General features: G+C 33.0%; 3 protein-coding genes across 3 annotated transcripts in view; 1 reads left to right on the forward strand and 2 right to left on the reverse strand.

Moving 5' to 3' along the window:
- The window catches only part of LOC17880557 (mediator of RNA polymerase II transcription subunit 37f), a 3092-nt gene extending 2361 nt beyond the window's left edge, over positions 1–731 (forward strand). The window contains exon 6 of the mRNA XM_006286279.2: positions 54–731. Coding sequence (XP_006286341.2) covers positions 54–577 — 524 coding nt within the window. The 3' untranslated portion in view covers positions 578–731. The remainder of the gene's footprint in view (positions 1–53) is intronic.
- A 6916-nt stretch (positions 732–7647) lies between these two features.
- Positions 7648–8696, reverse strand: LOC111829472. The gene is made up of 2 exons (XM_023778563.1): positions 7742–8696; positions 7648–7688 (listed from the first exon to the last, which is right to left on the reverse strand). The coding sequence occupies exons 1-2, from the start codon at positions 8694–8696 to the stop codon at positions 7648–7650; spliced, it is 996 nt and encodes a 331-aa protein (XP_023634331.1).
- A 413-nt stretch (positions 8697–9109) lies between these two features.
- On the reverse strand, positions 9110–11792 carry LOC111829680. Its single transcript, XM_023779535.1, has 5 exons — positions 11477–11792; positions 10915–10989; positions 9768–10174; positions 9571–9679; positions 9110–9458 (listed from the first exon to the last, which is right to left on the reverse strand). Exons 3-5 carry the CDS (start codon positions 9821–9823, stop codon positions 9171–9173), a joined length of 453 nt encoding a protein of 150 aa, XP_023635303.1. The 5' UTR covers positions 9824–10174; positions 10915–10989; positions 11477–11792; the 3' UTR covers positions 9110–9170.
- Positions 11793–14047: the final 2255 nt, after the last annotated feature.

The following is a 14047-nucleotide window of genomic DNA, read 5'->3' on the forward strand; positions in this document are numbered from 1 at the left end:
CTTCTTTTAACCTTTTGTAACTGTATTCTTAGTTGAACTTCAAAGTAATCATCATTCTCCTTTTGACAGAGGAACCCCTCAAATCGAGGTCACATTCGAAGTGGACGCCAACGGTATTCTTAACGTTAAGGCAGAGGACAAAGCGAGTGGTAAATCAGAGAAGATTACAATCACAAACGAGAAGGGTCGTTTGAGCCAAGAAGAGATTGACCGGATGGTGAAGGAGGCTGAGGAGTTTGCAGAGGAGGACAAGAAGGTGAAGGAGAGAATTGACGCCAGAAATGCCTTGGAGACATACGTGTACAACATGAAGAACCAAGTGAATGACAAGGACAAGCTTGCAGATAAATTGGAAGGTGATGAGAAGGAGAAGATCGAAGCAGCAACCAAGGAAGCCTTGGAGTGGCTCGACGAGAACCAAAACTCAGAGAAAGAAGAGTACGATGAGAAGCTCAAGGAGGTAGAAGCAGTGTGTAACCCAATCATCACAGCAGTTTACCAGAGATCAGGCGGAGCACCAGGTGCAGGCGGAGAGTCACCGACTGAGGAGGAAGATGAGTCTCACGACGAGCTCTAGATGTCTAATTCTTTGTTTTTATTGTTGAGTTGTTAAAACTATTAGAGACAAGTTTTGAGGATGAAATTAAAGAAGTTGCTTTTTTGTATGTTATTGTTTTCTTAATGGATTTTTAGGATAGGGGAGAGATTAAAGTACCGATCCTTTATGTCTCCCTTGACGGTTACTTCTTCATAAGAAATACTTTTTTTTCATATGAATATTCTATAGGCAACAAAATATGATTGCTAAAGGTACGTACGTCAGAGATAAAAATTCTTTAAACACTTTCCTAATCTGTCAAAACTAAACAAGCTTAGATAAGGAAAAACTCTAGACATATACTATAATTAACAATATCAGTATGAGTAGCTAAGGCAAAACAGTTAATAAATATTGTATACTAGAGCTTGAAATTACATGATGCTTTGTGAGTATCATGGTTAACACAGGAACAAACAAGAGAGAGATGGAACAAATGAAGATGAAATAATTCACTTTTAAAAGGAATTTCATAGCAGTTCAATATGTTCTAAATGCAACATGCGTCGACTCTGTTCTCCAAAGGTTTTCCTAATTCTGAATCCTAATTATATATATTGCTCTAAGTTTTGACTTTTTTTTTTGTAACTAATAGAGGTCATAATGTTGGACAACTGATACTTATATGGTTCCACAATATAATTTGAAAGAGCTTAAGGTCTAATAGAATATTAACAACCATATATTCATTCGATTTGCAAAATAGTATGATCAGTAATATCTAAGAAACTTGAGCTAACCATATATTCAGTACACTATGTACCTGCTTCATCGGGATATAAGACACGAGCTTGTCAGGGTTTCGTCAGATACTTGAGCCTCTATCTCTGGGTGCGCCGATGTAGAAGCAGTGGAGGGACTCAATCATTGGATGATAATTTAATGGGCTCAAAGATTCAGGTGCCCACCAAAATAATATGTTTTTATCCAAAAAAAAAAAGAAAGATTCAATACGTCCTCAGGATTTGTATTTGATCCGACATGGGTAGTTATCTATCTTAACATTTTTGAAGTACATTTTGTACAAAAATCTATTTTGGGTTATAACATTTTATTTTTCTAATATTTGCATACTCAAACTCTTCCTATTAGAATAAATAACAAAACTTAAAAGTAAATTTTATAATTAAATCAGACGCAAATCGGAAATATGGAAACAAATATTTATTACATCAAAAAAATTTCTTAAAATCATTCTTCAATAAATCAAATCTCTCTCCAATATATTTATATAATCATATTTGTTTTTAATTTATATGATTACATAAAATATATTTATAATAAAAATACAAATTTTTTTGCACACATTTTGCAATTGAAATTTTTAAAAATTGACGTATATAACTCAATCGATAACTATATATGTACAACTTCTACATAAGGTAAAAAAATTTAGATAATTATAAATAGGACTAATATGTTCACAACTACAAATGAGTTTGAATTCTCAGGTTTCCAAATTAAATTTTTTATTCAATTTAATCCGCTTCTTTATTTAAGAAAAATAAAATTTTTAAAAAGTTTTAAAATATTATAAATTTAAATTTTTATAAAACTTTAAAATATTATAAATATTAAAAAATTTAAAAGCTACATATTATAATATTTAATTTAAGTTTGATTGAATATTTATATACATGTGCTTTTTTTTATAGGAGACACTACTATCCTCAATGCATTAATCTCGCTTTAACCATTTGTAATCTTACAAACTTTCATCTTAACAATATTCTTTACAAAAAAAAAAAAAATTCCAGTTATTTATTGCATCCGCGTAATTACAGTTTGACACAAACCTTATCGATATATTTGTTTCATATGTTATAATAAGTTTACCACATGTTCAATTAATATAAGTTGAACAATTTTCCCTTGTACATATTAACAAATTATTTACCAACATAATAAAATGGATATCATGTTTTGTTTATTTATGATACTATGAGAAAGAGAACTATACTTTTCGTCCTAAGTAACTTCTTCTCAACCGTCATTGTGAAACGTCGTCTCTGACCACCGTATGAATTCTTACTCTTGAACCTATCATGGCATCTCACCTTCAACTCACAAGTCGTGTCTCACTTCCGTCGCCTCGCAAATTCATTTGAGTTCATTAGTTTTTCTATCTTCTTTAAATTTCTTTTCATTATCTTATTCGATACTGTTAATACCGAAACCAAAACAGGCGAAAAAACTTAAGAATCAAGCAAATCATCAAACGATCAAAGTTTGGTCTCTCCTTACTGTCTTCATGCCTCCGATCATTCAGGACAAGTATAAACTCCGTTTCTCCTCATATATAACATGAAAAGCGTTGGAAAAAAACTTGGTTTTAATAATGAAGTATGGAACCCTACTAAAACCAACGACAAACTAAGAGTTTGGGACATGGTAAACTCGATGATCATTGGTTGGATTTAACGTCGAGCTTCTTCTATTCTTCTTTGGACTTGGGCAGCTTTGAAGGTGCATTTTTTTAACGAGTGATGACACGCATTAACCACTTTCTTTTGAATCAGCAAAATTACAACAATTGTATAGTTTCGGATGTTCTTGTACAACATGGAGATTTAGATTTAAAACTAAAAACAAAGTAATTGTATTAAGTTTTTAAGAGCAAACATTTGTTCCAATAAAAGTTAAAAAGTCTGATTACGTAGTAAAATTTTAAGGATAAATTAAATTTTATGACAAGAACCAAACTCACCACCCTCTCTCTTATTCTCAAGCCACTTTAACTACTACTAGGAGTCTAGAATGTTATTTTTTTGAATAATCAAAGAGGTTATAGGCCGAAACTCATACATCCCCTCATGCTCGAATCCAAAACATGTTGTATATGGTTTCGTCCCAAGCGTTATTCAAACCGGCGATCTTTAAGTTTTTACCAGAAATTTTTACCGTTTGAGCTATTAGCATTTGGTAAGTCTAGGATATTTTATTAACATGACGACCGTTCAAATAGGTAACTAAATTAGGGCCAAAAGCACAAACTTGTATTGCTTGGTCTATAGTAATTGGACAAAGTGAAACCTTTGTACAGTCTCAACCGACACTTAAAATATTTCTTTTAGATGTGATTCCAATGCTCGCAAGGACGACAAATTATCTGTTCTGCGAAATTAAAAAGTAAATAAAATAAATTAACTATAATGTTACGTATACATGGAAAAAAACATATCCTAATTAATTACTTACCTAAGGATTAATAGAATGTCGCATTGAAGAATGTAACAACTTTATGAAAGAGAAAGATATTAAACTTGTAATTCTCATTAATGAATCAAAGAACGTGATTACATCTGTATTTATATATAGAATACAGTGGAGTTATACTTAAGCTAAAGGAGAGTTAAGCTAACTTAAATAAGCTGATACACCTCCCTCAAGTCTCTGAATCCAAATCAGGAGGAAGAAAGAGACTTGAAACAGACATGCGATTAAGTAAAGAATGGAATGGTCCAGGATGCAGAGGTTTTGTCAAAATATCTGCAAGCTGGTTTGTTGTTGAAACATGAAGAACCTTCAAGAACCCATTCTTTACCTGATCTCTAGTAACATGACAATCAATCTCCACATGCTTTGTTCTCTCATGAAAAACAGGATTATTTGCAATGTGCATTGCAGATTTGTTGTCACAGAACAGCTTAGCTTGAGACTGAACCGGAATGCGTAAAACTGTCAATAATTGTTGCATCCAAATAAGCTCATTTGTCGCTAAAGCCATGGCTCGGTACTCTGATTCACAGCTGCTTTGACTTGCCACTTTCCGCTTCTTAGATTTCCAGTTAATCAGAGATTTTCCAAGAAATATCATAATCCCTGTAACTGACCTTCGTGAATCAGGACACGTACCCCAATCAGCATCTGAAAACGCATTGAGGCAAGTATCATTCTTGGCTGAGTAATATAAGCCTTGTCCAGGATTGACTTTCAAATACTTCAGGATATTATAGACAGCCTGCATATGTTTATTGGTAGGAGAAGAGAGAAACTGACTCAGATTATGCACTGCAAATGTTATATCTGGCCTTGTTATAGTCAAATAGAGGAGTCTTCCAACTAGCTCCCTATATCTTCTCCCATCATCTACAGAGAGAGCAGTACCTGATTCTTTTGTCAATGTTACCTTTGGATCCATCGGGACTGCCTTGGGTTTACAGCCTAGTAAACCAGTATCATTGAGTAGATCAAGGCAATACTTCTTCTGTGAAACTGAAATACCTTCAGAATTCCTGGCAATCTCCAAGCCTAAGAAGAATCTGAGCTGGCCAAGATCTTTTATTTTGAACTCCTTGTTAAATGCAGTCTTCAATGCTGTCACTTCATCATCATTGTTACTCACAATCATTATATCATCAACATAAACTAATACAACAATAAATGATGTATCAGTAAACTTGACAAATAATGTGTTGTCCGGAGGAGCTTGAGTATATCCATTTGCAAGTAAGACATTGGAGAAACACTTATACCATTGTCTGGATGCCTGCTTTAATCCGTAAATAGATTTGTGTAGACAACATACAGCATTAGGAGGAAGAATTCCAGAAGCAGGTGTGTACCCAAGCGGCAAACTCATGTAGATCTCTTCATCTAAGTCACTATGCAAAAAAGCATTAGTAACATCCATTTGAGAAAGACTCCATCCTTTGTTAGCTGCAAGACCAAGCATAAACTTCACACTTGCTAGCTTAGCTACTGGTGAAAAGGTCTCAAAGTAATCTACTCCTTCTTGTTGAGTATAGCCTTTTGCAACCAGCCGAGCCTTGTATCTTTCAATGCTACCATCAGCATTGTATTTAATGGTGTAAACCCATTTACAACCTACAACATTCTTACCCGGAGGAAGAGATACAACACTGAAAGTTTTGGTAAGTTCCATAGCCCCAAGTTCCACATTCATAGCCTTAGTCCATTTTTCAGAAATAATGGCTTGTTGGAAGGTAGATGGTTCTGTTTCTAATGAATAAGAAAGAATAATGGACTGATAGGGTTCTTTGAACTGTTTGTATGATAGGTAAGAAGAAAGAGGATATGGTGTTTTGATTGGTTTAGATGAAACAGGTGAAATTTGAATTGGTAAAGAAGTAGACTGAATTAAGGCACAATGGTAATCAGATAAGTAATTGGGTACCTTAGCAGTTCGTTTTGGCCTGGCATTTGGAAGTGAAACCACATCATTCTCCGCTGGTATAGTCTCAGTTGTACCTAGTGTGACACTAGAGCGGGAGTGATGCAAATGTGATGCAGGTGATGCTATGACAGGATGCATATTTGGTAACACTATTGTATTATCTATAGCAGTAGGTACAGGTAAAGGTGTAATGATCTTGCTAAAAATATCATCAGAAACAGTTTGTGATTCATCAAGAAATGGAAAAATTGTTTCATGGAAAATAACATTTCTTGAGACAGAAACAACATTAGTGTCTAAATGCAAGATTTTATAACCCTTATAACCGGATGAATAGCCTAGAAAGACACATTTATCTGCACGAGGACTAAACTTATTTCTATCTTTTAACAAAGTAGAAACATAGCAAAGACAACCAAATGTTCTAAGAAATGAGTAATCAGGTTTTTTCTTTAGTAATAGTTCATATGGAGAAAGATTTTTCAATATAACAGAAGGCATTCTATTGATAAGGAAAACTGCAGTATGTATACAATCAGTCCAATATACTAATGGAATATTAGATTGAAATAGCAAAGCTCTAACAACATTTAATAGATGCTGATGTTTTCTTTCTACAACTGAGTTTTGTTGAGGAGTATAAGGACAAGAGAATTGATGTGTCATACCATTTTCTTTAACAATATCATGAAAAGCAAGCTCAGGTGCATTATCAGTCCTAATTGCTCTAATGATTGAATTATATTGAGTTTTGACATGAGCAATAAGAGAGACAAAATGTTTAGAAACCTCACTTTTATTTCTCAATAGGTATATCCATGTTACTCTAGTACAATCATCAACAACAGTTAAAAAATACCTATAACCGTCTATAGATTCTGTTGAAAAGGGACCCCAAACATCCATATGAACAAGATCAAATGGTGATTTTGAAAAATTATTATGAGACTCAAAGGATAGATGCTTTTGTTTAGCTAAATGACATACTGAACAATGAGATGGATGTTCTAAAGAAGACTTAATAATTGGCAAAGTACCAGACAATTGCAGTAACTTGGCAGATGATGGATGCCCTAGGCGTTTGTGCCAAAGTTCACCATCAGCCATCAAGGATCCAGAAAAATGCAAAGAAGAGACAGATGAATACGGCACATCAACTTGTAGAATATAGAGATTATGCAGCAATACTCCTCTACCAATCGTCAATCCCTGAATAAACTCCTGAATAAAGCAATAATCAGGAAAGAAATGAGCTGAACAGTTACTTGACCTCAGTAAACTACTAACAGATATGAGATTAAATTTGAAAGAAGGAACATGTAAAACATTATGCAATATCAATGAGGATGTAATGGGAATGGTGCCTGTGTGTGTAATAGCCACTCTAGTATCATTAGGCAAAGAGACATTTACCCCAGAGACTGAAATAGTTTCACTAAAAAATGTCAAGTCAGAACAAACGTGACTAGTGGCACCACTATCAATTATCCAAGAACCATGTGGAAGATTAGAATAGAGAGTTGATAAACATTGGTTTTGAAAAGTAAACTGATTGTTTTGAAAACGTAAAGATGATGATGGAAAAGAAGATGGAAAAACAAGATTACCAGCAGAAGATTGAGGATCCATAGCACCATGTGCAGTGACTGTGGCAGTGAAAGGAGAAGGAATAGAAGATGATGGAACTAAAGCTTGTGAGGAAGGGACCGAGGGCTCTGAAACTTGAACAGATGCAGTGAGTTGTTGAGTAGACAATTGTTGTATCAATGACTGAATCTGATCCTGACTCATCTGATTAATATTCAGATTCATGTTGTTGTCTTGAGTGGGAGGAGGGAGATATGAGTAAGAACCATTGTAATCAGTCATCACATTCGCCACAGTTGGAGGCCTGTAAGAGGGAGCTTGTCCTCTAAATTGAGTAGTTGGCTGAGTAGATGGAGCAAAAGGACGCTGAACATGGTTATAACCACTATTAGCATGATGTAATCCATTGCTCTTGTAACCCGGAATATAGCCTGGAGGATACCCATGTAGTTTAAAACACTTCTGAACAATGTGACCTGTTTGGCCACAATGTGTGCATAGAGGACGTTGTGCTCTAGGACGATAGCCACTGTGGCTTTGATGTTGAATAGCAAAAGCATTATTATCCAGTGAAACAGCATATGGTATAGCATCACCAGAGGATACTATTTGCTGTGGAGAAGGACCTGTATTAAGAAACACTGCGCTCTCAGTCCTAGTAGGTTTGATGTGTTTTTGCCTTTCATCTTGAGTGACCATATTGAAAGCATCTTCAATAGTTGGGATAGGCTTCAGCATCAGTATGTGTCTTCGAGTAGACTCAAAACCTTCATTTAAGCCCATCAAAAATTTGGTAACACGACTGCGCTGTTGTAACTTTTCCCATAATGCAGCAGCATTGCATTCACACTTTCCACAAGTGCAAAGAGGTAACTCAACATAATTCTTCAATTCTTCCCACAATGTTACTAACTCTGTGTAGTATGCATTAACATCTAAAGATCCTTGTTGCAAAGAACTAAGCCGCTTTTCTATCTCATAAACTCTTGGAGCATCATCTTGTTTGAACCTAGAAATCAAACTATTCCAAATTCCAGCAGCAGTAGGAAAATACAACAAACTCTGGCCAATCTTCTTAGACACAGAATTGATTAACCACGTTGTGATAATATCATTACAACGTGACCAATAACCAAAATCTCGATGATCTTCAGATGGTTTAGTAATTGTACCGTCGATAAAGCCTAGTTTATTACGGACATTGAGAGCCATCCGAATTGAACGCCTCCAAGAATGGAAGTCCGCACCAGAACTCAATCGATCGGAGACAAGGATTAATCCCGCATGATCAGCACTGTGAAGAAAGTACGGGTTATTGTATTGATCCGTTGACGAAACTTGAGTCGTATCTTGATTTGTAGTAGGAGTAGCCATTAGAGGAACAGATCTGTTGCAAAACTCAATTGCAAAATGAAATCGAGAACAAAACAAAGAAGATAACACCGATGAGATGGTCAACAATCGCAAGAAAAAGAATCGCTACCCATGGGATACAAACATCGCGAAACGAAGCACTCATGAGAATAAGCAAGAGATTTGGGACAAGATAAAGAGAAATTGATGAAACAGATGATGATTTCTCAAAGAAACGAAGAAGAATCAAAGAGGAATTGAAGATCTGATGTAAAATAAGAAAGATCCATGGAGAAGATGATGAAAGCGGAAGAAGAAAGAAGAAAGATGATTTTCTTCTGTTTTAGAGAGAGAAATGCTCTGATACCATAACAACTTTATGAAAGAGAAAGATATTAAACTTGTAATTCTCATTAATGAATCAAAGAACGTGATTACATCTGTATTTATATATAGAATACAGTGGAGTTATACTTAAGCTAAAGGAGACTTAAGCTAACTTAAATAAGCTGATAGAATGCATAAAAATTTCGGCCCTTCATTGCTTCTTTTAAGCCTCTCGAAAAGCACGGCATATGTTGGCCTGAGGGCGTGTCCAAGACTCCAGCGAATGCGATTCAAAGGGCCATCGAGACCCGGTGTAGGTGATTCTGTCTGGCTAATGATCTTGAGTTTGATGTAATGATCAATGAGTTCTCGGACATGAGTCCTGTCGATGTAATACTCTCTGGCCAAGACAAGCAATAGCACCTTACGATCTTCCAATGAGAGACTCAAGTAGGCCTACGCACGCAAGTGCACGAAAACTCATCAAAACACGACTATATATCCGTACACACACACATATCCTTATAAATATGAACAAACACACGAATGTATAAAATCTTATCCTTACCATTCTGAATTCGTCGAGAACAGAGTCCAACAGCTTGGTTCTACTCAATGAAATAGCCAAATGCATCTTCTCACACGCTTCATCAACGTCCCCTCTTTTGGATAACACTCTTTATCAATTTAAAAGATATGGGTTACAACTTTATCATCAGTATTGATTGATAAACTGAGATGGAATTATCAAAATGCATTACGTACCCTTTGTCATCAATAGTTTTAGGAAGTTGATACGGTGGCTGAAAATTCGAGCTCATCTTCTTAATATTAAAAGAGAAGTACAAAATTGAAAATCATAGAATTTTGGCAAAAAATTCCAAAAATTACCCTTCAATTTTTTATGATAGAGAGCTATTTTTAAAATCAATAGGGTTAAAATTGTACAAACATTACATCCAATTTCAGACCCATCTTGGGTCCGCGCGTCCCTTATAACCCGGCGAAAAGCGTAGTGGATCTTCGCCACTCATGTGTAGAGTAAACTTCATGAATGGGTTTGCGATTTAATTGGGTTTAATATATATTTAAAAAGGCTCGATAACAAAATTCAACAACACAATTTTTACGAAACCCTCTATTAAGCCCACCACGTTCTGTCTCTATAGTTCCTGAAATTAATTTTGCCGAAAATCAGCAACCATAAACCATTAAATTATTAAATACCAAATCGAAAATCAGTAAATCAATATACGTGTAATCATAGATTTGTATCAATCGTAACAGTAGAATCTTATGAATATACATAATTTTCGCCAATAATTGATTCTAAAACATATTAATTTTCCTAATATTGCATCAAATTCATAAAGACCCGACGACTCTCGCAAGCCAATCCACATACAAAAAAGATCTACCCTAACATATTGCAACCTATCTATAAATATATATATCGAAGCTTGAATCATACAATCACCAAAAAAAATAACGCATCTTTCTACTCTACAAAGCAAACATCACCATGTCGCTTTCGCAATGACGATAAACAAGACATTAGTGGATAGTGTTGTCAATTCATCAAGGTATCAATTCTAAATATACTCTGCTACTTATATGTAAAGCTTTATGATATGCATCTTTTCTATAGTTGTTTCATTATCTGTGTAGGTTAAAATTCCAGACAACAACAAACAAGGGAAGTGGAGTTTGTTCTGCAATTACAAAAGAACTCTTTCGTTTTTCATATTAAACAAACTCTTCTTTTTAAACTTTACATGGCAACTATGTTCAAATATTGATTCATAATTACAGATTATCCTAACAACTATTCAGTTTTTAAAGTTTTGGTTATCTTATTCAAATTAGTAGAGACCATGGCATAGAAAATTGAATAAGAAGATTCCAAACTAACCAGTAAGGTAATCCCAAGCAAGAGGCCATGGAAAGAGTTACATGACTTGCCAATCAATCCAATTAGGGCACAAACCTGCAAACGTAATCAGAATACTATGAAGATCAATGTATGGATCTGCAATTCATAAACAACAACAAGTTTTCCAATGCCAAAATAACAAATTAGGACAGTTGAACAACTAAGGAGTTTTAAAGGTTTCGTTGATTTAGTTCTAAAAAATTCAAAAATAGCAAGGACGATCTTCTGACACAAACAAATACATAGTAATGTAAGATTCAACAAACTATTACAAAACAATGGAGTTCATTTACCAACCATGCCTACTTTTGCAGAATTTAACAGTTACACAAGGTCTTTTTCAGTTTCTTAAGAACATGTACACTCAAAATTTTCCACAAATGATCTTAAACACAATCATTTTAATCGGCTATTGAACGGTTATAATTTTACTCATGCTATACTTCGAATCAATACTTAACAATGACTAATTTTAATCACTAACTCAGGATACACAAGCTAATTAAACAAGAAGATAAAAGTAAATCTAATAGTAACTAACCTAAACAAATCAAAATTCATTCGTGTAACAATGAATCACGTTTCGGTAAGCCTCCAAATCTAGGTTCGGTTTCGGACATCTTTGACTTCAATTGCCCAAATTGGATCTCCACTACCTCCATAGGATTGCATCGGAAGAAGGCAGATAACGACTAATAACAGTCGAATCGCATTGTAGATTCTTAGGGTAACTATAGAAATATAAACGGGAAAAGGTGATATACTGACATCGCCCAAAAATTTTTTGATGAGATTATGCGGTGGTCTTTACTCTTTTGCTAGCATCAAAGAGACGAGAGAGGTAAAAAAAAAAAAAAGACCATGGCCGGTTTCTTTTTTGTTTTGTTTACTTCATTTATTGTTTTGGTTAGTGGTTTATCAATTTTACTTATTTGTTGATTGAATCCATGTGTTAACCGGTTTGGTTTTGAAGATTCTGAGAATCACATTATATTTTATAGACAAAGCAGAATACTTCCCTTCTTAACATTACTAAATATGACTTCCAGGCCTTATTTAGTTTACATATATTAATGAAAACAACATTTAACCATTATTTGTCCTTATAAAACTAAATATTTTCTCAAATAAAATACTAAGGTATTAAATTATATTTTTAATTAAAAAATATGAACTTATAAACAAAAAATACAATATTGTCTACCACAAACTATACTCCAAATGTCCAACAAGTAGTAAATGCCATAGTAAACCTTAAATCAGTGATAATAAGAACCAAATCCGAAAGATAACCATCTTAAAAAAATAAGAATTTAACCTTGGAAACTTCATAATCTAACTACAAAAATAATAATTCACTCTTATAAATATGTGCTAAATGTAAATTAAAAATAACCACAAAACAACAAACAATACCTTTTAAAAAAAAATATGAACTACTAAATAAACCATCATATACAAACAATAAAAAGATATAAACTAAAAAGGGAAGTTATATCTAAGATAAATTTTACAAACAAAGACCCGCGGTGTACCGCGGGTTCAAACCTAGTTACTATATAAATTCAAGAACAACACATACGGTTGCGGTAATGACTAACTAAATTCAAACAAGAGATATAATCACAAAAACATAGCATATAAGTTACTGCTCGCTGCTCGTAAGAAATAGTATGCTGGGTTTTTTTTTAATTCTCCAGATCGAGACGGATATAAATAATGAAAATTTTGCTAATTATCTTCCGTGCTTACTAAGTCACAAAATAATTTATTTATGGAAGCCAGTATCTTTGTTGCCCATTTTTAGGATATTGTTCATTCTCACAATACTTAGTCTAACGCTAAGAAAATGGATCAAGATGCAAATTCTTCTTCAGTATACATAGATAGATATAGGCATATAGCTTATTGTAAGTGCTCATATTGCGGCAACTGTCATTAAAATTGGCAAAACTAAAGATGTTATGGGCATGAGCATGTTATATACAAAAACTAGTTTAGTACCCGTCCGATGGACGGGTTATCTTTATTTAAAATTAAATTAAAATTAAAATTTATTATCACTTAAAAAAATAAATTCCAAATCTGTTTTTTGAAAAAATAAGAGAAATTATTTTCATTTGGAAAGTGATTTATTTGGTTTGAAGTATCAAATAAACGTGTATATATATCTTAAAATTGGTTATTAAACGTTAATTATAAAAATCAAGTAATGTCAAACTGACAATCACCAAAACATTTGGGAGCTATTCGCCATTATTCATAATATTGCTAAAATATTTAAAAAATCTTATTTTAGCAATTATCCTCTAAAAATGATTATACCATTTTGTAAAAATTTTTAATTCTTAACTTTCAATTTTTCAAAATATCATTCTCAGACTATGAAAATTAATTAATTATTATTTAATATGATGGTAAATTTCTTTCAAATTAACATCAATCTAAAATATGATGTTAAATACAAATATAGTTATTTGTAAAGAAATTCATATAAACAACGCAAATAAACATAAAGATTCTAAAATAAATTATAGTATCGTTGAGGAAAACATTAAAAAATCTTTCACATTCGAATTATAAAAAACTACATATTTCAAAAAAAAAAAAATTTTAAGTTACTATATTATAAATTATATTGAACTTTTGTTATCTTTAATTTAAGCTAAAAAAATATTATTTTCAAAAATCTTTTATTCACCCTAATGTTTTAGACAATGAAATTGCTCACTGGCATAATACATTCATACATAAATTAAAAATTAAACAAATATAACATATTATAAAATAAAATCATGAATAAAAATATTTATTTAGTTAAACTCAAAATCTATTTTATTTTTAAAATGTAAATCTTAATTTTCCTTTATGAACCCAAACTGATAAATAACCTTGTTTAATTGTAAAACCTAAATCTCACTCTTCTTTTATAAACCCAAACCAATAGATAATCTCGTTTAATTATAAAATCTAAAATATAATACACATTTATAAACTCAAACCAACACATAACCCTTATAATTGTAAAACCTACAACTGGCAAAACCAAAAATAAGTTAATAGTTGAAAGAGAAATTTTGAGAAATACCCTTTTTGGTGTACCCCTTTTTAA

This window comes from Capsella rubella, unplaced genomic scaffold, assembly GCF_000375325.1.
Source record: "Capsella rubella cultivar Monte Gargano unplaced genomic scaffold, Caprub1_0 scaffold_7, whole genome shotgun sequence".
NCBI lineage: Eukaryota > Viridiplantae > Streptophyta > Magnoliopsida > Brassicales > Brassicaceae > Capsella > Capsella rubella.